General features: G+C 44.3%; 1 protein-coding gene across 3 annotated transcripts in view; it reads right to left on the bottom strand.

Annotated features, from left to right (window-relative positions):
* Window positions 1-7080: 7080 nt before the first annotated feature.
* The window catches only part of LOC143818277 (N-acyl-aromatic-L-amino acid amidohydrolase (carboxylate-forming)-like), an 82002-nt gene continuing 63169 nt past the window's right edge, over window positions 7081-25913 (bottom strand). For all 3 annotated transcript variants that reach the window (XM_077299635.1, XM_077299637.1, XM_077299636.1), the window contains 4 exons: window positions 16610-16709; window positions 14168-14275; window positions 8995-9104; window positions 7081-7738 (listed from right to left, as the gene is read on the bottom strand). In XM_077299635.1, the coding sequence (XP_077155750.1) occupies window positions 7517-7738; window positions 8995-9104; window positions 14168-14275; window positions 16610-16709 (540 nt within the window). In that variant the 3' untranslated portion in view covers window positions 7081-7516. The remainder of the gene's footprint in view (window positions 7739-8994; window positions 9105-14167; window positions 14276-16609; window positions 16710-25913) is intronic.

Below are 25913 nucleotides of genomic sequence, written 5' to 3'. Positions count from 1 at the left end.
GCTGGATTATGTGTGGTAATGTGGGGGGCGGGATTATCTGTAGTAATGTATTAGGGGGTGGGATTATGTGTGGTAATGTGGTGGGGGCGGGATTATGTGTGGTAATGTGGTGGGGGTGGGATTATGTGTGGTAATGTGGTGAGGGGGCTGGATTATGTGTGGTGATGTGGTGGGGGTGGGATTATGTGTGGTAATGTGGTGGGGGCTGGATTATGTGTGGTGATGTGGTGGGGGGCGGGATTATGTGTGGTGATTTTATGTGTGGTGATGTGGTGGGGGGCGGGATTATGTGTGGTGATGGGGTGGGGGGGCGGAATTATGTGTGATGATATGTTGGGGGGTGGGATTATGTGTGGTGATGTGTTGGTGGCGCGGGATTATGTGTGGTGATATGTTGGAGGGCGGGATTATGTGTGGTGAAGTGGTGGGGGGGCGGGATTATATGTGGTAATGTGGTGAGGGGGCTGGATTATGTGTGGTGATGTGGTGGGGGCGGGATTATGTGTGGTATTGTGGTAGGGGGCGGGATTATCTGTAGTAATGTATTAGGGGGTGGGATTATGTGTGGTAATGTGGTGGGGGCGGAATTATGTGTGGTAATGTGGTGGGGGCGGTATTATGTGTGGTAATGTAGTGCGGGGGCGGGATTATCTGTGGTCATATGGTGAGGGGCAGGATTATGTGTGGTAATGTGGTGGGGGGATTATCTGTAGTAATGTGGTGGGGAGCGGGATTATGTGTGGTAATGTGGTCGGGGGCGGGATTATGTGTGGTAATGTGGTGGGGGCAGGATTAACTGTGGTAATGTGGGGGGCGGGATTATGTGTGGTGATGTGTTGGGGGGACGGGATTGTCTGGTGATGTGTTGGGGGCAGGATTATGTGTGGTGATGTGTTGAAGGGGCGGGATTATGTGTGGTGATGTGGTGGGGGGCGGGATTATGTTTGGTGATGTGGTGGGGGCGGGATTTGTGGGGGGCGGGATTGTGTGTAGTGATGTGGTGCGGTTTGTGTGGTAATGTGGTGGGGTGGGATTGTGCGTGGTAATGGGGTGGGGGGCAGGATTATGTGTGGTGATGTGATGGGGCGGAGCTACTGTGCAGGGGGCGGGATTAGCGAGTAATTACGATGCCTCTTATATATATAGATTAGACATGTTAAAGTATGTATAAAGTATAATAATTAAAAAAGAAATGAGAAAAAAGTAACCATAATGGGTGCAGTAATTCTACAGTTATTGCTCAAAACAAGCCTATATGCATAAAGCATGCTGGACCTATCTGTAGCCATATTGTTAAATAAAACTAGACAAGCTCAATTGTTCATTTAGACCTGTAGGGCTAAGAGATTCCAGCCAGAAGATCCAACACGTTTCACGTTGAATAATCTTACTGTTCCAATCCCCTTGTCTTACTGCAGGTTGGATTTTTTCAATCACTTGGAAAGAGATGTTGCTGTTGTCCCCTCCATGTTTTTGATTCACATGCCGTGCGAGTGGGGTGTTCCTACCGTGTCTGCTGTCACCCAAATGTTCACTGATTTGGACGCGTAATTCCCGCTTTGTCTTGCCTACATAGTCCATGGGGCAAGTGCAGATACACAGGTATACTACCCCCGCAGTTTTGCAATTGGTAAAGCATTTCATATTATACACCCTTTTACTTTTAATGTAGGAACTAGAAAACATCTTAGATGGACAGACAAATTGACAAAAGCTGCAGTGCCCACATTTAAAAGTTCCTAGTGCTCTATCTTGAAACCATGTGCCTTCTTTTTGGGGGGAGTAAAAATGGCTCTGTACTACACAGTTCTTAATGGACCTGCCTCTTTTAAACGTGATCGATGGTCTAGGGGAAGTAAAATCAAGGATGTCCATGTCAGTTCACAAAATTGCCCAATGTTTGCTAAGGACCTATATGACCTTACTAGATTGGTCAACAAAAATACCGATAAGCCTTGTCATAGGGTCAGAATTGTGTTTGTCCCTAGGAGTGAGTAGGGATTACCTACTCACTTCCCTCACCTGTTTGTGTGCTGACTCGACAATTCCTTCCGAATGGTCCCTATTACGGAATTTCCCCCTAAGATCTCTGAATTGAGACTCAAAAGTCCCCCAAATTGGAACAGTTCCTTGTGACCCTAAGGAACTGTCCCCTGGGGATACCCCATTTGAGGGGGGATGGTGATTCTCTCACCTGAGAAGGCTGTTGGTCGATGTAGGCTTACAGAAGAGGGATGTTCTAAGTGAGCCATTTTTCTCGATCAAAATGTTGATATCAAGAAATGCAATCTGGTTCTTACTCACCTCTGAGGTAAAGAACAGACTTATTTAATTGGAATTGAGTTGCTCCACAAAAGATCCAAATGACTCCTTGTCTCCTGCCTACAGGACGAGGATGTCGTCGATGTATCTTCCCCAAAACAATGTTTGGGGCACCAGATGACATCCTCATCCTTAAAGACCATAGTGTACTCCCACCAACCCAGTAGAAAGTTGGCATATGTAGGGGTGCAGGGCTTCCCCATTGCCATGCCCCTGAGTTGGTGGTAGCACCTGCCATTAAATGAAAAGAAATTATGGCAAAGTACATATTCCAGGAGACTCACTAGAAAGTTGTTGTATGGTCCCAGATGTACCCCCCTATCCTTGAGAAAATAGTTGACCGCTTTTAAGCCCTCCTTGTGTCTGATACTACTATAAAGGGCCTCCATCTATTGAGGCTAGTATGGTCCCAGGGTCAACTGTGATGCCCTTCAGATTAATTGAGGTGGTCCATTGTGTCTCTTAGGCAGGAGGGGAGGGCCACAACAAAAGGTCTCAACAATTTATCCAGATAGGCACTGAAACTCTGACATAGGGCATCAATCCCCGAGACAACTGGTTGTTCCCTTAGGGGACTGATGCACTTATGAATTTTGGGCAATGTATAAAAGGTAGCCGTAACCATCCATTTTGGCAGCAGGAAATGGTATTCGTTTTTTGAAATAAGGCCTAAATGAAGGGCCTCCATCAGGATTTTTGAGAGTCCTGAAATAGTATGGGTCTCCATATAAGGGGTACTTTGAAAAATGTTCTATGTATGTGTGTGTTTTTGTGTATTTTTCAGCGTTTAGTATGTCAAGGGTGTATTTGGGCCTTCAGGGCTACCAGCGTTGAGCGGAGACGCCATCATGTCTACAACCAGGGTGCCAACCTCCGCTGACAGGTAGAGTGATTCCTTAGTGCTCTTCAAGGGAGAGATTAGCCTTTTTCTCATATTGACTTATTATACTTCTTCCCTGCTGGCCCATATCTTTGTATTGCACCATTTTTAAAGCAAATAATCATTTTTAATATACGGTATATTAAGAAAAGTTAATTCTTAGAGGTCTTTTCAAAAAGTTTAAATAATATCACTAAATGCTACCAATTAGTCCATACTATCATTGTGCCTCCGCATCCAGACATCATCACATCATGCACATGTAGGGTAAATCCTGACCCAGTGATGTCATTAACATGAATGGAGCGACATGGCGTCAGAACGCAGCACGCATGCGCACATCTATGGAGTTTGTCCCAATTTCCTCCCCTCTTAGGGATGTTTACTTTGTCAGTTTCCACAAAGTTCAGATGTTAATAAGTTCACTGCAAATGGTGATGTAACACATCCTAACTTCATTTGAATTGACAAAGTAAACATCCCTAAGAGAAAAGGAAATTAGGACAAACTTGTCCTACAATGTGAGACTAAAGGTACCGTCACATTTAGCGACGCTGCAGCGATCTAGACAACGATGTCGATCGCTGCAGCGTCGCTGTGTGGTCGCTGGAGAGCTGTCACACAGACAGCTCTCCAGCGACCAACGATGCTGAAGTCCCCGGGTAACCAGCGTAAACATCGGGTTACTAAGCGCAGGGCCGCGCTTAGTAACCCGATATTTACCCTGGTTACCAGTGTAAATGTAAAAAAAAAAAACACTACATACTTACATTCCGATGTCTGTCGCGTCCCCCGGCGTTCTGCTTCCCTGCACTGTAAGCGCCGGCCGTAAAGCAGAGCGGTGACGTCACCGCTGTGCCCTGCTTTAAGGCCGGCGCTGACACAGTGCAGGGAAGCAGAACGCCGGGGGACGCGACAGACATTGGAATGTAAGTATGTAGTGTTTGTTTTTTTTTACATTTACACTGGTAACCAGGGTAAATATCGGGTTACTAAGCACGGCCCTGCGCTTAGTAACCCGATGTTTACCCTGGTTACCAGTGAAGACATCACTGAATCCGTGTCACACACGCCGATTCAGCGATGTCTGCGGGAGATCCAGCGACGAAATAAGGTGCTGGCCTTCTAGCTCTGACCAATGATGTCACAGCAGGATCCTGATCGCTGCTGCGTGTCAGACACAACGATATCGCCGATATCGCTATCCAGGACGCTGCAACGTCACGGATCGCTAGCGATATCGTTGTTAAGTTGTTCAGTGTGAAGGTACCTTAAGTGTATTGGATGAAATTCTAACATATCATTGTTTACTTTAGACTAGGGACCCGTAGGGATTTTGAAGGATAGCTGCCCATTTCGCAACTTTTAGGGAGCCAACCACTGCTGTTAGGCAGGTAACAGAAGTAGGGCTAATTTAGGGTATAATTGCCGATTATTATCCTCTTCTACTTCCTCCTCTCTTTGACCGACTTCCAATGTTTCCATCCATAACTTCATATAGAATCATTATGCTTTCTGTTTTTTGAGCCACCAATACCATATGTGTTTTCTTTCCGCCCTGACTTGATTTCAGAGCAGGCTGGAATTACTCATTGATTTCCTCTGAGATGGTTGGAGGTTTAATTCCCCTCACCATTTCCTTTTCTAGTCCTTGTGCATAGGATTCCTGGTGTTTTCTAACTGTTTATATTGATACACTTTCCCTCCCTTTATTGTACATGTAGACATTTTTATCTCCATGCAATGGAGTCTTATGGAGATTGTTAATACCTAGTGGCACCTAATTCAAGTCTCATATGACCTATGTGTCTCACTGATGCGCTCCAACATGGGGCAAACAGGAAGTGACACTTGCAGTCCATCTTGTGCGTTCCAGTGTTCAGGGCGCCGGAAATAATATATGTGGCTACATGCAGCGCACAGGAAGTGATGTGTGCGGGTCACTTGTCGGCCCGCACATGCTGAAAGTGACATATACGGCAGTGATGGGATATTTAATGCACACTGACATTGTGATCATTGCCAGGTAAGCCCTCTTTACATGTCTTGTGTTAGAATGTTTTTTCTGCCATTATGGCTGTGATATTCCCCCAATTTGGTACTGTGCCTCAACTGATAAGTCAGAGATGAAACGCGTCGGAGGCACCATGGGGCATTCTTTATATTGATCCTTGGAATTTCATGTGGGAAAATATGTGGCCTTGTTGGAATAATGCCCCCCATCTCTTTCGTTCATCCGGTATATAGGATTTATCTTGATCTATCCGGTACAAGGGATCTTACCGAGATTTTTTTCATCTGTGACACCACCTGAATTACGGGGAGACCGTTCCTATTAATACATCACACTACCTCATTTATTTGCGAATACATGGGTTTAATTATCCTTACTAGAGCTGGTTATTTGTATGTATGTGTATATATATGTGTATATATATATATATATATATATATATATATATATATATATATATATATATATATATATATATATATATATATATATATATATATATATATATATATATATATATATTCTATGCTCACTAGCCTGTCGGCTATTTAATTTTATAATTAAAAGTTATATTTTAATCACATACTACCTTGCTGCGAATATGTTGTTATTTGATTGGTAGTACACAACCATATTATCAAACCATAAATAGGCAAATTAGCTTGTTAGTTAAGTAAGGCAGAACAATACAGCAGGTGAAATAAGTGTTGAACATGTCACCAATTTTCAAAGTAAAAATATTTCTAAAGGTGCTATTAACATTAAATTCTCACCAAATGTTTGTAACAACCCATTCAATCCACAGAGGTAAAGAAATCAAACCATAGATGTCCATAAATTAAGTTCTGTGTAATAATGACACAGGGAAAAAGTATTGAACACATGGAGAAAGAGAGGTGCAAAAAGCCATGGAAGGTCATGACGCCAGCTGAAATCTATCAGTAATTACAAAGCAATCTTGCCACTTAGTGAGAAATAATATCAGCTGGTTCAACTGGTGGCCTATAAAAAGGTTTCTCATTTCTAAGGTGCTATACAAGAACCATCTCATGATGGGTAAAACTAGCAAGCTGTCTCAAGACCTACGCAACCTTATTTTTGTAAAACATTCTGATGGCCTTGGTTACTGAAGAATTTCTAAACTACTGAAGAACATCATTTCACCTGCCATGACTAGGTTCCCTCCAAAATATTTTAGACACAGGTGTGAAAATAATGATCAGAAGAGTTGTCCAAGAGCCAAGGACCACCGGTGAAGAGCGACAGAGAGACCTGGAACCAGCAGGTATAATTGTTTCAAAGAAAAGAAAAAAGTTATGCACTTAACCTCCATGGCCTGTATGCACACTCACCACACAAGACTCCCTTGCTGAATAAAAAGCATGATCAAGTGCATTTAAAGTTCGCTCAATAACATTTAGATAAGCCTGTGAAATACTGGGAGCATATAGTCTGGTCAGATGAGACCATAGTTGAACTCTTTGGATGCCACAATACACACCATGTTTGGAGGCCAAAAGACACTGCATATCACCTCAAAAACACCATACCAACAGTGAAGTGTGGAGATGGGAATATCATGATGTGGGTCTTTTTCCAGCATTTGGAACTGGAAAACTTTATATGGGAGCTTACAGAACCTTCAGGATTTGTAGAATGTTTGTGTGGAAGAAAAAAATCACACCTGAGCAATGCATGCGACTAGTTTCTCCACACAGGAGGCGTAATCACCAACAAAAGCTTTTGTATGAAATATTAATTAAATTTCAATACTTTTTTCTGTGCCATTATTACACAAAACTTAATCTATGGATATCTATGGTTTTATTTCTTTGCTTATGTGGATTGGATGGGTCGTTACCAACATCTGGTGAGAATTTCATGTCAATAGCACCTTTAGAAATATATTTACTTCATGTATAAAAGGGTTCCTTGAGAGCCATATGATATTATACAATTAAAATACCTTTAATTGACAACCAGCACTCTTTAGTGTAGGTATTTACTTTGCTGAATAAAATATGGCTATATATGTTGCTAGGATATGGTATTACCTCCTGATCAGTGGGAGGGGAAGGGGTTCTCATAGCCAGGAACCCATTGTTTCTGAGATTAAGTTTCCCTCTACATCTCAGCATTACTGGCCATGTTTTCATTGTTTAAAAGAAAACTTACATAAATAGTTCTGTGTTGCACACTTTTTTCATGAGCATATGGCTTAAAAATGAATAGCTAATATTTCCATGTAGCGTCAATTACACTGGTGGGCACCAGGCACCACAGTTGGACAATGATGCCACCTATTTTGCAGTTCCAGGATGGTCTGTCGGAGTTTCTAATTTTAAAGCAGGGACTTTCCAGCTGACTTTATCCGTCAGTATGAATGCTACCTTTTTCTCATAATATGCTGCTTCATTAATAAATGTCGGATAAACAACTTTTTCTCCATCATAGAACAAATCTTCTCCATTTATAGTCGTGAAGATGGGATCTCCTGGCTTCAAAGGAACATAATCCTTGTCCTAATTTGGAAGCATAATGTGAATAATTCATTTACAAGACGTTAAAATACATTAAAAGAAGTTACTATAGATTTTATGAATTTTTTACATCATGGACAGTATGAAGATACGCATATAGAGAGAGACATGTCAGTCCAATTAAGAGGGTGGGGATAAGTCATTAGAGATATGCCCCTTGAAGTAGTCACCTTGTCCTCACCCACACTTGTGTTTTTCTTTAAAACGTCACAGTGTGAATCAGCTGACAGGTTCACATAAAGGGAATTTGTGGACAGATTTTTTTCTATCCTATCTGAGAACAGCATGATATAGGGGTAGAGAACCTAATTCCAGCAAAGTATCACTTACTGGGCTATTTGTGGCGGTTTTGATCAAATCAGTGTTTGTCTACTGTAGATCTATCAGTTCTCTTAATATGGATCTCTGTATAACTCCATCCTCATCCCAGATTGACAGCTTTCTGTGCCAACTGTGCATAGGCAGAAAGCTGCCAGTCAGTAGTGAGGGTGAGATTATAGAGAGCACATGCATATGGAGAACTTCAAGGCAGCAGGTTTACTAGTCCTCTAGTGATAATCTCCTGCTGATAAAACTGCAATTTTATCAAAAGTATAGCAAGCAGCTCAGTAAGTGACACATTACTGGAATCAGGATCTCTATTTCTACATTATGGTTTTCTCAGATTAGGTGGCAAAAACCTGGTGGCAGATTCCTTTTAATTTTTTAGTAAGCAGAACAATAAGAACTTGCCAACACATTAGGTACCTAAATGGCATGACTTTCACTGGGTCTTCAAAATGATAATCTCTACTGCCGATAAGGCATAGTCACACTGGAACTTGTCTTTTCCAATTTTAGGAATAGAAATGGAATTAATGGAAAAAAATGGATCCATTGCATAAATGGAATCTGATGGATCCCATTTAATATTATGAGGACTAGTTGGGGTCTGTTAGGTGTCCTTCTTTTAGATCAGTAACAAAAAGCTCCTTCATGATGCACTTTTTCTTCTAGTCTAAAAATGACACATATTAAAACCCAAAAGGAGACCATAATGATAAATGGGTTCCCTCTGCTTCTGTTTTCATCAGTTATATAACAGATCTGTTCTAAGTGTTAATTCTGTTTGTCTATTCCTAAAACCGAAACAGATAAATGGAATGTCAGAGCGCGGGTGTGAACATAGTCTAAATATACAAAAGATATTACCCACTGTTTGGTATTACTATAGAAATAAAGAACCATAAAAACTTTACCTGCAGCCCATTGTGGATAAAAGCTGAAATTTCTCCAAAAGAATCTCGTGGGTAATCTACTCTGGACAAAACTCTGTATATATCAGTTTGAAAACTTGGAAACTCCTTACCTTTAGGAATTAATATGACAGAAACAACATGCTATGATCATATAATAATCAAAAAAAATTCCAAGAAATTAGCAGTTAATATTAAGAAGCTAAAGAATATTTCAAATGAAAGGGAACCTGTCACCATGAAACTGCCATCCAATCTGCTGACACCATGTTATAGAGCAGGAGGAGCTGAGCAGATCATTATATAATTTGTGAGAAAGGATTCAGTATAACCTGTGATTTAATCTTAATCCTTTCATGGGATTCTCGGTCCAGTGGGCGGTCCTATCAGTGACTGACAGCTTTCTTTATGTAAGTGTAACAAAACACCTTCACAAGACTCATGCCCACAAAAAATATTTATATAAAAATAAAAGAATATAATCATGTACAGTGGGCAACATACTAGGATGTTGTAGGGTAATCGCACATTATATAAACCAAAAAACCGCAGCAACTACTCGATCAAAGATACCCAGAAGAATCTATTAATGTTTAATACAAAATTTACTTTATTAGAAAAAATTAATCAGGACAGGAGACATAGGGAAGCAAGGCTTACATCGTTTCACACATGTTTGGAAACGCTAGGGTGCACACCGTAGGATTGGTATTAAATATATAAAAAAAGTGCAGAAAATTGCATACTTAAGAAGTATATACACTGTCGTCACAGGTGAGTATACTGACATTTACCAAAAATGGTTTGCAAGGTAGATAAAACATATAATTTACCTGGACCGGACAGGATCAATCCAACCACAGCGGGCACCCGCCCCAACGCGCGTTTCGGCGAGATGGCCTTTTTCAAGGGGTGATGGGAAAGGGGAACAAGGTGAGTTTAAAAGGAGACCGACCACCAATCGTGACTTGCCATGGAATCACATGGTTATTATGCACCAGTCACAGTGTGTAAACAGATGACGCCCACACTGGCGGCGCTCACATCAAACACTCAAATCATGTGATGTAACTACATCATATATAGGCGACCTGCCGTCTGTTAAGAGTAGCGCATAGCCAGCTTCGAAAATAAGGCTGTAAGCGCAACATACACTAGATAGAAATAGTGTGATGTAGATACATCACAATCAAGCGACATGCCTCTCGCCTGGATTGGCGCATGCGCAGCCGCGAAACCCAGGACACAAGCCGGCGCCGGCGTCATGCACACGGTGCGGGAGCACCATGGCAACGGAGACGCCGGAAGCCGACGAGCGTACAACGGTACGCGGCGCGCATGCGCACAAGCGAGACGCCCTGTCGCTGTGGAGATGGAAAAGAACAACACGGCAATCATACATAGGTGTGTGCCACAATCTTGTCAGGATGAGAATATAATTATGATGGTAAAAAAAGGGGGGGGGGGGGCATAGGAATCATAAGGACAGCATGATATATGCTGGACTGCAGGAAAAGGACAAATCATAAGACATAATTCAGACATTAACCCCTTCACCCCCGGAGCTTTTTCCGTTTTTCCGTTTTCGTTTTTCGCTCCCCTCCTTCCCAGAGCCATAACTTTTTTATTTTTCCGTCAATATGGCCATGTGAGGGCTTATTTTTTGCGGGACGAGTTGTACTTTTCAACGACATCATTGGTTTTAGCATGTCGTGTACTAGAAAACGGGAAAAAAATTCCAAGTGCAGTGAAATTGCAAAAAAAGTGCAATCGCACACTTGTTTTTTGCTTGCCTATTTTGCTAGGTTCACTAAATGCTAAAACTGACCTGCCATTATGATTCTCCAGGTCAGTACGAGTTCATAGACACCTAACATGACTAGGTTATTTTTCACCTAAGTGGTGAAAAAAAATTCCAAACTTTGCAAAAAACAAAACAAAACAAAATTGCGCCATTTTCCGATACTCGTAGCGTCTCCATTTTTCGTGATCTGGGGTCAGGTGAGGGCTTATTTTTTGCATGCCGAGCTGGCGTTTTTAATGATAGCATTTTGGTGCAGACACGTTCTTTTGATCGCCCGTTATTGCATTTTAATGCAATGCCGTGGCGACCAAAAAAACGTAATTCTGGCGTTCCGATTTTTTTTCTCGTTACGCCGTTTTGCGATCAGGTTAATGCTTTTTTTTTATTGATAGATCGGGCGATTCTGAACGCGGCGATACCAAATATGTGTAGGTTGGGCGCTTTTTTTATTGATTTATTTTGATTGGGGCGAAAGGGGGGTGATTTAAACTTTTATGTTTTTTTTTTTTTTTTCACATTTTTAAAAACTTTTTTTTTTTACTTTTGCCATGCTTCAATAGCCTCCATGGGAGGCTAGAAGCAGGCACAGCCCGATCGGCTCTGCTATGCAGCACCGATCATAAGATCGCTGCTACACAGCAGAATTGCAGGTGTGCTGTGAGCGCCGACCACAGGGGGGCGCTCACAGCCACCGGCAATCAGTAACCATAGAGGTCTCAAGGACCTCTATGGTTACTGTCCTGATGCATCGCCGACCCCCGATCATGTGACGGGGGTCGGCGATGCGCTCATATCCGGCCGCACGGCCGGATGCGGTAGTTAAATGCCGCTGTCTGTGTTTGACAGCGGCATTTAACTAGTTAATAGCGGCGGGTGATCGCGATTTCACCCGCCGCTATTGCGCGCACATGTCAGCTGTAAGAAACAGCTGACATGTCGCGACTTTGATGTGCGCTCACCGCCGGAGCGCACATCAAAGCGGGGGTCCCGACATGTGACGTACTATACCGTCACATGTCGGGAAGGGGTTAATGAGAAGGAAAGGAAACATTGCAATGTGAAATAAAGTAAAGACAATTCAATACTGGAAAAGACCATACAAAATATTAATAGTCCACAATGTTTCCAACATAAATATATGAGGATTCTTTCGTGTCCAACTTCATTATAGTCCTGAGATGCCGGATGGAAAGAAGGAGGTTTATGAGTCCAAAATTTCCAATATCCATGAACCTGCCATTGAGCAAACAACTACGGGTGGTGGGTACTAAATAAGAAAAATAAAATGATTAAAACCATGAATTTTAACAAACATGTGTAAAAGGAGAATCATTAATAAAACGATAGAGACCACTATAGGAATGGAACAAAGCTGTTTGTTTCATTTAGCCCTTTTGGAGTGACGGTATCTAATGCCCAGATCCATCTTGTCTCACAGCGAGACAATTTCTGTTTTAGGCCACCCCCCCGAATGTTAGGGGTAATCATATCAATTCCCCTGATCATCAACAAGGAGCTGTCACATCCATGAAATTGTTTGAAATGTCGTGGTAGTGTCCTAAGCGTGGTTGCATCATCATGATCGGCAGCCTCCTGAATTCCCAAAACGTGCTCGCGAACACGCACCTTCAACTGGCGAGAAGTCATACCAATGTAGATCAATTTACACGGACATGTAGCAAAATAAACAGAAATTGTCTCGCTGTGAGACAAGATGGATCTGGGCATTAGATACCGTCACTCCAAAAGGGCTAAATGAAACAAACAGCTTTGTTCCATTCCTATAGTGGTCTCTATCGTTTTATTAATGATTCTCCTTTTACACATGTTTGTTAAAATTCATGGTTTTAATCATTTTATTTTTCTTATTTAGTACCCACCACCCGTAGTTGTTTGCTCATTGGCAGGTTCATGGATATTGGAAATTTTGGACTCATAAACCTCCTTCTTTCCATCCGGCATCTCAGGACTATAATGAAGTTGGACACGAAAGAATCCTCATATATTTATGTTGGAAACATTGTGGACTATTAATATTTTGTATGGTCTTTTCCAGTATTGAATTGTCTTTACTTTATTTCACATTGCAATGTTTCCTTTCCTTCTCATTAATGTCTGAATTATGTCTTATGATTTGTCCTTTTCCTGCAGTCCAGCATATATCATGCTGTCCTTATGATTCCTATGCCCCCCCCCCTTTTTTTACCATCATAATTATATTCATTTCCTGACAAGATTGTGGCACACACCTATGTATGATTGCCGTGTTGTTCTTTTCCATCTCCACAGCGACAGGGCGTCTCGCTTGTGCGCATGCACGCCGCGTACCGTTGTACGCTCGTCGGCTTCCGGCGTCTCCGTTGCCATGGTGCTCCCGCACCGTGTGCATGACGCTGGCGCCGGCTTGTGTCCTGGGTTTCGCGGCTGCGCATGCGCCAATCCAGGCGAGAGGCATGTCGCTTGATTGTGATGTATCTACATCACACTATTTCTATCTAGTGTATGTTGCGCTTACAGCCTTATTTTCGAAGCTGGCTATGCGCTACTCTTAACAGACGGCAGGTCGCCTATATATGATGTAGTTACATCACATGATTTGAGTGTTTGATGTGAGCGCCGCCAGTGTGGGCGTCATCTGTTTACACACTGTGACTGGTGCATAATAACCATGTGATTCCATGGCAAGTCACGATTGGTGGTCGGTCTCCTTTTAAACTCACCTTGTTCCCCTTTCCCATCACCCCTTGAAAAAGGCCATCTCGCCGAAACGCGCGTTGGGGCGGGTGCCCGCTGTGGTTGGATTGATCCTGTCCGGTCCAGGTAAATTATATGTTTTATCTACCTTGCAAACCATTTTTGGTAAATGTCAGTATACTCACCTGTGACGACAGTGTATATACTTCTTAAGTATGCAATTTTCTGCACTTTTTTATATATTTAATACCAATCCTACGGTGTGCACCCTAGCGTTTCCAAACATGTGTGAAACGATGTAAGCCTTGCTTCCCTATGTCTCCTGTCCTGATTAATTTTTTCTAATAAAGTCAATTTTGTATTCAACATTAATAGATTCTTCTGGGTATCTTTGATCGCGTAGTTGCTGCGTTTTTTTGGTTTATGTAAGTGTGCATAGAGAGGTCACTGTCAAACATTGATAGGACCGCCCACTGGACCAAGAATCCCATGAAAGGATTAAATGATTAAATCACAGGTTATACTGAATCCTTTCTTACAAATTATATAATGATCTGCTCAGCTCCTCCTGCTCTATAACATGGTGTAAGCAGATAGGACTGCATTTTCATGGTGACAAGTTCCCTTTAAGCCTTTCCAATGTTCACCAAATATGTGAATAATTTGGAGATATCTTACCTTGATTAAAAAGCTCAATGAAGTCTAGGCCACAGTTTACAAGTTGTCTCATCCTCGACAACACATCCGCTCTGGTCACTCCTTGAGGCTGAGGTCCAAGTTCTATACCTTCAAAGACACATCAGAAAGCATTAGACCTTCTAGTGTAGTTCAGGCCCCTGTCATAAAAATCTATAAGAGAAACAGTTTTGATTTGGTTTTCCAGATCTCATGAGTTTGGGTTAGGATGTCTCTATGTTTGTATGTATAGCTTTTATCCTTCAATGCTCTATCTGTACTAACTCCATACATTTACATACATCTTCCAAGTGTTAATATTTTTGTGATACAGATTTGTAGCTTAAATGGAACTTGTCATCAGTTTTTACCCTCCTAAAATGATCACACCAAGCTCCTGGTCCTATAAAGGACTTTTTATCATTGGAGCACAGCAGAAGTTTAAAAAATGTTCTCTACTGTATGTAAGCAGGGCCTGAAATGTCTACTAGGTTTATACCCTGCTTAAAAGTGTCAGATGTTTTCATCCATAACCCAAGTCCTCTTTTCTTAGTTGAACGTAGATTGAGGTCAACTCAACACATGTACAGAAGGGAATTAAAAAATCTGTCCCGAACAATGAGTTGCCAATGGGCATGTGCAGGTTTTATGCAGTATGGAACTAGTGATAGATTTACGAAAGACTATGGAGGATGAATAAGACCTTCATTGACAACAAAGAAAAAAGCTGGGTTACTGATGAACATGCCAGACATTTCCAAGTAGAACATACTCCCAATGAACACCCTGGCATCATTTACATAATATGTGGAATATTCTAAAACACTTTTAATGAAAGTAAGGAGGTTGATCGAGCTTTAGGTTTCCTCTCTGACCTTTACTATCTGTCTATAGGAAAAAAGGCGGTGAGACCTGTAATCGGCTTTACATTTTCAGTGGCCACTTAGTAAGGCCTTCATTTAGACATTAATCACGTGTTCTATCCATAATTTTCATGGACTGAACTTGTACCTATTAAAGTCTGTACTGTTATTAAAATGTCACTGTTTTTTCCACAAAAAATCATGCCCATTTTTTTATCTAAGTCATGGATCAAAATTACCAATACAATTCTATGGGTCCATGAAAATCATGGACAACACACAGATGGAATGCATTTACAGTCCATGTGATGTCCATGATTAACCATGTAATGGATAGAAGGAACTTGGCAATATTTTTATAGAAGAAACTGTAATATTTTTTTTCATAAGTGAAAAATCACTGCTGCTGACACTACATCGTAAAAACTAACACACTGAACAAATTCTGATGAAATGTTGATCCAAAACAGCGATGAACAACTGTACAAGTGATGCAGACACAACTTCCACGTCACGAATACTTCTGGCTGCTTCTCCATATTGGTTGTTTCTAAGAAACGCACTATGAATTTGATCTAGAACAACCGGATTGAATACGTTTTTTGTGTATGTCTGATGAAGGTCATTGACACCAAAACTTCATTTTTTCATACACGACTTATCTATCGAACACAATAAATTGTATCATAAAAGAGTACTGGATTCGTCTTATATTAAATTCTGGATTGGGAGTGTCATGCTTCCCACATTGTCTTATAAATATCCAGTCACTAAGAGATGAGATTTCAGGAATTCATTTGTCTCTATAAGTATGTCCATATTGCATCCAACAATGACATACATCGTGCATGCAAAACAAATCCATATATATGCTTGTTTGGGGACAAGGTGAACAAAACCCTAACATAATAAGAACTTGACACCATTATACAAGAGGAAAAATCTTAAAATGTATCAACTATTTAGACTTGGTCACATTATTGCAGATTAAATCCTAAAAAAGGTAGATGATATAATAGCAGGGGTTCCCAACCTGTAGTTCTCAGGCCATGATGTGTGGTTTGCGGCTGCCTGCCAGCTTGGTGCATTAGCTCCAAGTCTAGCAAACAACCATGAAGCGCACGTCTCAAAATGGTGACTTTTGTGAGTAGCCCTGCACAGAAGAGCAGATCTGAATGTTCATATTCTGGTCTTGAAAGTTTGGAGATAATTTAAGTATGGTAAGCTGGAGACCAAGTGATGCTACCTGTCATAGGAGGTGCTTAAAGCTGGATGCAACAGTGTGGTGGGAGTGCTTGATGGGAGAATACTGAATGGGGGTATTGTGGGAACCTCTTGATCTTGGTATACTGCCTTGGTGTGATTTCTGTGGAAAAGCTTTGACGGTCATTATGCCAGTAATAGGGGGCTCTGGGCGTCACTACTGTGAGGGGGCAGGAGCTGGATGTGGCTCGCAACTCTCTCTTAGACCTAAATATGGCTCGCGACCGTCTCTCAAAGCTGAATGTGACTTCCAAGGTCAGAAAGGTTGAAGACCACTGATATAATACTTTAATATATACTGTAATACAGTAATGCTTACAGAATGAATGTTTTCCTATATTCTGGAGATAAATGTTATCCTTCTTTGGTATATCGATGAGGAAGTTATAGCATGGCATGGATTGATTCCCACTGTTGCTCTGAAATCGAGAAGAGATTTTTTCATCAAAACTAGAAGTAACAGAAATAGTTTTATAAGAATTAGCTTCACATCGCCATTATGTTTTACATGTAAATTGAAGGTTTTGTGCAATATTAATATTAACTTTAAATTAATATTCAGTAGCTCCAAAAAACAAAACCTTAACTTATTCATGGCAATGCTGCAGACCAGCATCATTTAATCTTCACATTCTATGCAAGTTCAGCTGCACATCTTTCATCCAAGAGAATCAGACCGATTATGCAAACAACACTCTGATCAAACTCTGATCAGATAATCAGCGTAGTGTGCTTCAAGGAGCGAATCGGAGCACACTATGAGAAGATGGAGAACAAAATTTCTCCATCTTCTCAATTGTGTCTGTCCGTGTAAAATAAAACTGCACTCAGATGTGATCCAAGCACAGTCCGATGATTTCCACACATTCATTGATTTGCATGGCCAAGTGCAATCCAAATATTCAATTAACCTCAGACATGGTGTAATTTTTTTTCCTCGGACAGGCTCGGTCCTATAGAATAATATTGGTCCGAGTATGATCCAATGTTTTGTTGTATCGCACCCTGACAGAAAATATGGTGGTGTGCACCTGGCCTAATGCTCCTAAAATAGATTTAGAAGGATCAACAGCGACCAAAGATGGTAGAAACATTTCTTTTTCTTACATTACCTCATTCATGGCATACACGGACACCCATATTTTGCATCAAAATATGGCACTCAGCTCGGGCTACAAAAGTCTTCATAAGTTTTGAGGTAGAAAATATCTATACACGTAATTGATTTGGTGTAGGCCATGTCCTCTTGTTCAGACAGCATGGGTTCATTCACACTCATGTATTAAGTGAAACAAAGGTGTGAACACATTTCGTTGTTTTCACACTTCCATATTTTATTTCTACATACAATAGGCTTTTTAATTGTGGAATGAATTCCTGGAATGTTGCCATCCAGGGTTTCATCATGATCCAGCATCCCAATAACAATCTCTTGGCTAATAAAATTTTCACATGAACTAAGGGGGAACCGATGATGGCTGTTTTCCCTCTCTTGCTTTTTCACTTGCCCAATAGTGGAATAATAGTGAGAGGTATGTGTGACCCGAGCTTCCAAATGTTTTCAATGCATTCTAAGTCTGCAATTTTAGGCATACCCAGATCCCATGTAGCAAATCTATAGGAGTTCCGCATTTTGGCCACTGTGTGATTCTGTCAGGTTTAAGGGGTGTTTTTGAGAGATCAAAGGCATATATTGCTTTCTGTATGATCTTGTATTTCCCTCGACATCTCATTGAGTATTACCTTACGAGTATTCTCCCAATCCTCTATTATTTTAGATCCAATGCCTTGGTCATTAAGCTGTTTCGTCCAGTGTTTAAATCGAGTTTCAGGTTGGCCCCCAGCATTATATCTATTATTTCATTATAACGAAAGGAAATAGAGGAGGATGACCTTGCAGAGGTCCTTACCAGGCAGTAAAAATCATTACCGTATATATATTCTTTTGGGAGATATCATCCAAAAGATTCACGTCTAATCTGCGCAAACTGAATTGTTTGACTGGGATTTAAGGCAGAATTTCTCAATTAATTCACCTTTTTTCATCCAACTTGGTTCTGAGGGATGCAATAGTCATACAGTGGGTACGGAAAGTATACATACTGTTAAAGCTAACGGAACGCACCAAATAATTAGAGAAAAGGAATAAGGTGTGTTCGCAGCCCGGGGTCCACCGTGCAGAGATGGAACCTGCTGCTAAGCAATTACGGACTATATGGCGGTACAATGAGAATACACACACGGGTTAGCTTCACCCTGTGTGAAAGAAGCGAACCCTGTTGCGTCACAGGGCCGCAGTACCGCACGTAATGGAAATAATAATAAAGTAGCACGAGAGTGCATGCGGTGCCGCACTAACGGACGCCACTAACCACCCAGACTTGGGTTTGGAAAGTGCGGTGATAGCGCGCGGCGCCGCACTGGTGGTCACAGCAATAGACGCTGTTTGTGTACTAATGTGGGTAAAGTCGGGCGCTAGATTACAATCATCCTCCTTATGCGAGCATTCAAACACAAGGGAGGGGATGATTAAAAAGCGACTTTCACTCACAACACACACATAAACAAGTGTATACTAGCGCATGGCCATGTGGCCATGCAAACCTTTTATAGCTGCAGCAAGTTCAGGACCTTCCTAGAGGACCAATGAGAACTGCTACAGTAACTGAGCAACTTCAGGACCTTCCTGGAGGACCAATAGGAGCTACTGCAGTACCTGAGCATGTGACCCCAGACCTCCACTGAGAGGTCTTCCTTTGGGCATGCTCAGAAGGGGAAAAGCAGGACTTAGTCCCAAAGACGTCTGCTCGCTGCTGATCTGTACAGGCTACAATGGCAGAGCCTGGAAAGGCAGCAGTAACCCTTTGCACAGAACCAGACTGAGCGAGACACTGGGACCGACGTCTCCGCTGAGCAGGCTCCACTGTGGCTGATGCAGAATGAGAGACCGCAGCAGACAAGGTTCGAGATTCCCCCTGTTCAGCGGCAGGAACTTGACTCCTAACATTACCCCCCGCCCCCAGGGCCCCCCTCCTTGGACCTCGCTACGCTCAAAGGCTGCAATGAGCAGCGAAGCCTGAATGTGCGCTGCAGGTTCCCAGGTTCTGTCCTCAGGACCGTGGCCCTTCCAGTCCACCAGATAGTATTTTTTGCCACGTACTACCTTGCACCCCATGATAGCATTCACCTCGTACTCATCCGTGGACGAACCCGATGTCCCGGCAGATGACTCAGAAAACCGGGACATATAGATGGGCTTTAAGAGGGAGACGTGGAAGGTGTCAGTGATAACAAGGCGCGGAGGAATAGCCAAATGGTAGACCACAGGGTTAACCTGTTCCAGAACCTTGAAAGGACCAATGTAGCGAGGCGCAAACTTAGTGGACTCAACTTGCAGCCTGATGTTACGGGCGGAGAGCCACACTAAGTCGCCAGGAGCGAAGGTTGGAGCTGGGCGCCGGTGAGCATCGGCAGAAACCCTCATTCTCTCCTTGGAAGCCCGAATGGCATCCTGTGTGCGGTCCCAAATGTCACGTGCCTCCAATGCCCAGTCTGCCACCCTGGAATCAGTGGATGACACGGGCATGGGCACAGGGACACGCGGATGCTGGCCGTAATTAAGGAGAAAAGGAGTCTGCCCAGTGGAATCAGCTATGGCGTTGTTCAGAGCAAATTCTGCCCAAGGTAGCAAAGATGCCCAGTCATCCTGCCTAGCAGAGACAAAATGTTGCAAATATGTCACCAGAGTCTGGTTGGCCCTCTCTACCAACCCACTCGTCTCAGGATGATATGCAGAGGAGAGATTTAGTTCTATGCTGAGTAAACGACAGAGCTCTCTCCAAAACCGAGATGCAAACTGGGGACCCTGGTCACTGACAATTTTATCAGGTATGCCATGTAAACGGAAAATATGTTTAATGAACAACGCCGCCAAGGCCCATGCAGAAGGTAACCGTGGAAGCGGCACCAAGTGCACCATCTTATAGAAATGATCGGTGACAACCCAGATAACGGTGCAGTTACGAGACTTGGGTAAGCCCACCACAAAGTCCATCCCGACCATCTCCCAGGGCCTGTCAGCCACCGGCAGTGGATAAAGTTGCCCAGCAGACCGTTGCTGAGGAGACCGATTCTTGGCGCAGGAGACACACGCCCGAATATAGTCCCCAACGTCACGGGCCATATGCTGCCACCAGTACGTCCTCGACAAAAGCTTAGATGTCCTCTTGGTCCCAAAATGTCCACCCACCCTGGATGTGTGAGCCCAAGAGAGAACCTCCGGTCGCAAATTAGATGGAACGAAAGTCTTGCCTGGGGGCACAGACTAGCGAAACCGGAGCCACAGTTCTCAGGCTCTCAAAAGGGGACAATAAGCTGAGGCTCCTCCTCCTCAGATGACACTACAGAGCGAGAGAGAGCGTCAGCACCAATGTTCTTCTCCCCGGAGAGAAAATGGAGAGTAAAATGGAACCGGGAGAAGAACAGGGACCATCTAGCCTTGCGAGAATTCAGCCGCTGGGCCGTCTGTAAGTACACCAAGTTCTTGTGGTCTGTGAACACTTGGAAGGGAAAGCGAGCTCCCTCCAAGAGGTGTCTCCACTCTGAGAAAACCAACTTCATGGCTAGCAACTCCCTGTCCCCGATGGAATAATTCCTCTCCGCTGGTGAAAAGGTCTTGGAGAAGAAGAAGCAAGGATACTTCCGACCTTGAGCATCTTTTTGGAAGAGGACTGCTCCAGCACCAACGGCTGAGGTATCCACCTCCATAATAAATGGCTTATCTACATCGGCGCGATGCAGGATGGGAGCGCTAGCGAAGTGTGACTTAATCAAGAGAAAGGCCTTGGAGACCTCCTCCACAACTTGGGATTTGCTCCATTCTTGGTGAGGGCAACCAAGGGAGCTACAGAAGTTGAGAAGTGTGGAATGAACAGGCGATAGTAAATAATGAACCCCATAAAGCGCTGCACCGCTTTAAGAGAATGGGTTCTTGCCAGTCCATCACAGCCTGTAGCTTGGCAGAATCCATAGCCAATCCCTGGGCAGAGATGATATAGCCAAGGAAAGGCAAGGACTCCTGCTCAAACACACACTTCTCCAACTTGGCGTAGAGGGAGTTTGCCCGTAAGAGGTCGAAGACTTTGCGAACATCTCTCCAATGGGAGTCAATATCTGGAGAGTAGATGAGAATATCATCCAGATAGACTACGACCGAGGTGGTGAGCATCTCCTGGAAGATGTCGTTCACAAAATCTTGGAAAACGGCTGGGGCACTACAGAGCCCGAAGGGCATCACCAGATATTCATAGTGCCCATCCCTGGTGTTAAAAGCATGCTTGATAAAGGTCTCAGGACCGAAACGTTGCAGATGGCAGAATAAACACGTAAGCTGTTCTGTCACAATTGCTGTGGTGCTGTCCGTTTCTTCTTTTGCATTTGGTGTTAAAAGCAGTCTTCCATTCGTCCCCCTCAGGGATGCGAATCAGGTTGTAAGCACCCCGCAGATCTAACTTAGTAAATACCCTTGCTCCCCATAGCCTATCAAAAAGCTCAGATATAAGGGGTAGTGGGTATTTATTCTTAACGGTGATGGCGTTAAGACCCCTGTAGTCTATGCATAGACGTAGTTCTCCATTCTTCTTCTGCACAAAGAAGAACCCAGCCCCTGCAGGTGACACTGACTTCCTAATGAATCCTCTTGCCAGATTCTCTTGAATGTACTGGGACATTGCCTCCATCTCCGGGAGAGATAACGGATATACTCGACCCCGGGGAGGCTCAGCACCAGGCAAGAGGTCAATAGGACAGTCATAGGGGCGGTGAGGTGGAAGGGTCTCCACAGCCCTTTTGGAGAACACATCCACATAGGACCAATAGTGCTTGGGGAGAGAGGAAAGATCTGCGGGTACCTCAGTAGTAGCAACCTGAACGCACTCCCTCTGACATCTACCCTCACATGATTTACTCCATCCCAAAATTTTCCCTGTGGACCACTCTATATGAGGAGAATGATAGCGAAGCCATGGTATCCCCAACAGGACCTCATCAATTCTCTCAGGAATGACTAATAGGGAGATAATCTCCTGATGTAATGGAGACATAGAAAGAGTGAATGGAATGGTCTGATGTGCAATCTGTGAGGGTAGTGTCGACCCATTTACCACTCGAACGGTCACAGGTTTGGCGAGCATCACCAGGGGTATTGCGTGACGCTGGGCGAAAGCAGATGACATTGAATTGCCTTCCGCCCCGGAGTCCAGGCAAAGCTCTACCATAAGAGTGGATGGGCCTATGTTAATTGTCCCCTTGAAGGACAATTTAGAGGAAAACGTCTCCGTGTCTAGTGTACCCCCTCCAACTACCACTAGACGCCAACATTCCCCCGACCGCTGAGAACACTTGGAGGCAAGATGTCCTGACTGCCGACAAACATGACAGACCATAAGTGCATGAGCGGACCGGGACTTAGATCCCGCACGCAAAGCCTCTACAGCCTCATGTGACTCGGACGCCTGGGTTTGGCAAGGGTGGTCCTGAGGATTGGCGAAGGTGGGAGCCAGCCGAAACCTTTGCCTACACTTGGCTCGCTCCAACCTTCGCTCATGAAAACGAAGGTCGATGCGGGTTGCCATAGCTATGAGCTCCTCCAGTGTGGCGGGAATCTCCCTAGTGGCCAATGCGTCCTTCACATGGCCAGCCAGCCCTCTCCAAAATACCGGGATAAGGGCTTTATTCGACCATTCCAGCTCAGATGCTAATGTCTGGAAGTGGACGGCAAAATGGCTGACCATGGACGAACCCTGAGTCAATGCCAGCAGTTGGAGCGCCGTATCATGGGTTACTTGGGGTCCTAAAAAGACCTGTTTCAGAGTGCTCAAAAACTGAGGAGCACTCTGCACCACATGATCGTCGCACTCCCACAGTGGCGTAGCCCACTCCAATGCCCTGTCCTACAGCAGAGAAATTATGAATCCCACCTTTGCCCGCTCCGTGGGAAAACGTGCAGCCAGGAGCTCGAGGTGTATACCGCACTGGCTCACGAAACCCATACAAGATTTACTGTCACCAGACTATTTCTCTGGCAGCGGGAGGTGAGATAAGGTCGGAACAGAGATGGCAGTGGGTAAAGCTGCCGCAGCCACGCTAGCAGCCTGAACAGCTATTGCGGTAACATCCACCGCTGAGGTTGCACACTCGAGAGCCGCCAACCTGCCCTCCAGCAGCTGGATGTACCCCTGCAATCACTGTTCGTCCGTCATTACTTAGCCAGACCCTGGCGCTAGTATAATGTTAGGGCTAGCGGAAAGCACCAAATAATTAGAGAAAAGGAATAAGGTGTGTTCGCAGCGCGGGGTCCACCGTGCAGAGATGGAACCTGCTGCTAAGCAATGCCGGACTATATGGCAGTACAATGAGAATACACACAAGGGTTAGATTCACCCTGTGTGAAGTGTGAAAGAAGCGAACCCTGTTGCGTCACAGGGCCGCAGTACCGCGCGTAACGGAAATAATAAAGTAGCATGAGAGTGCATGCGGTGCCGCACCGACGGACGCCACTAACCACCCAGACTTGGGTTTGGAAAGTGCAGTGATAGCGCACGGCGCCGCACTGGCGGTCACAGCAATAGACGCTGTTTGTGTACTAATGTTGGTAAAGTCGAGCGCTAGATTACAATCATCCTCCTTACGTGAGCATTCAAACAAGGGAGGGGATGATTAAAGAGAAATTTTCACTCACAACATAAACAAGTTGTAACGGGGTCTACCGTGCTGGAGTACCTCTTTCAGTACCACCCCGTGTTTCAGGAGGTCCACTCTGCTTTGGCTGGAGTCTGAATGAAGGACACTGGCTGGAATTGCTTGGTTACATGGGCGCATATAAAAGATTACTGCTTCTCCACGTATTTCCAGTGTGTCAATACTTTACTCACAGGACACAGAATATATCACACAGATACAGAGGGCGGGCCAATAGAAAAGCGGCAGACCAGACATACATTACAATAGCCGCAGGTGGCCGGAGCCTGCCGATATTTACTGTGGGAATTACAAAGGTGGGGGAGGTCAGAGGGGGGATATCTTGTCCCCTCTGCCCAGGGGCGTAGTCTGTGGGCTGATGCATTAGGGACATTCATCTCACATGGAACCTATTATACATACATAGAACTGCACAACATATTCTGGGTGCTGGGGGGTTCCGTAACACGGCTCCCCTTTTCAGCGACACGATCGGCATACACAGTCTGATCCTTAACGGATCGGTTTGGGGATGACCGAAGTTTATGGGGTTGGTACAAGTTCCGTTTGTCGACTTAGTCCATCAGCGTTACCGTTTTCTTTGCCGGGTCTGTAGTGGATGGTGAAGTCCAGAGGTTGTAGGGCTAAACTCCACCGCAGTAATCTGGCGTTGTCTCCGGAGACCCGATTAAGCCTGACTAGGGGATTATGGTCCGTTAAGAGGGAAAACTGTCGTCCATACAAATATGGTTGTAACTTTTTGAGAGCCCATACTACCGCCAGGCACTCCTTCTCGATGGCCGCATAACTTACTTCACGGGGCAGTAGTTTCCGACTCAGGTAAGCTACCGGGTGTTCTTGGCCGTCTGGCCCGACTTGGCTCAGTACTGCCCCCAATTAAAACATAGAAGCGTCTGTGTGAACAAGGAAATGTTTAGTTGGATCGGGTGCGGGCGTCCTTTAGCTGGCGGAAGGCTTCCTCACACTCTGGGGTCCAGGTTACCTGGCGGGGTTGGTTCTTAAGGGTCAGATCAGTGAGGGGCTTGGCTACGCTGCTGTAATTGGGAACGAATTTCCTGTCATACCCCGTTGTTCCTAGAAACGCCATGACCTGGGTTTTAATGCGTGGGGTGGTCCATTTGGCTATGGCCTCAATCTTGGCTGGTTCTGGTCGCTGTTTCCCACTTCCCACCCAATGCCCTAAATACTGAACCTCTGCTTTGCCCATGTGACACTTCTTTGGGTTCAGGGTGATTCCGGCCTTGTGGATCCTGTCCAATACTGTCTCTAGGTGATTTAGATGCTCTTCCCATGTCACGCTGTAGATGGCAATGTCATCCAGGTAGGCACAAGCATAGTCCTGAAGACCATCCAGAAGCCGGTCAGCCAGCCTCTGGAAGGTTGCCGGGGCATTCTTCATCCCGAATGGCATAACTCGAAACTGGAATAAGCCGAACGGGGTGACAAATGCCGACTTGGGAATAGCGTCAGGACTGAGGGGAATCTGCCAGTAGCCTTTGCATAGATCGATGGTGGTCAAATACTTTGCCCCCGCCAGCTGGTCTAACAACTCATCCACACGCGGCATGGGATACGCATCCGTCACCATTTTCTCATTGAGCTTACGATAGTCTACACAAAACCGTGTAGTCCCATCCTTCTTGGGCACTAACACTACGGGGGATGCCCAGGGACTATCTGACTCTTCAATGACCCCTAAACGCAACATCTCTTGTATCTCTTGTCGTATCGTATCCCTTCTCGTACAGACTCAGGGGCGCGGTAGGGGGGTTATCGCAGGGGGGTCTGATCCTGGGTCTCAACCTTGTGTTGTGCCAGGCGAGTGTACCCTGGTCTCCCCGAAAACATCCTCTGTCGCTGCCTCA

This window comes from Ranitomeya variabilis, chromosome 3 (genome assembly GCF_051348905.1).
Source record: "Ranitomeya variabilis isolate aRanVar5 chromosome 3, aRanVar5.hap1, whole genome shotgun sequence".
Taxonomy (NCBI): Eukaryota; Metazoa; Chordata; class Amphibia; order Anura; family Dendrobatidae; genus Ranitomeya; species Ranitomeya variabilis.
The sequence above is the reverse complement of the archived record's forward strand: the minus strand, read 5'-3'. Positions and strand labels throughout refer to the sequence as shown.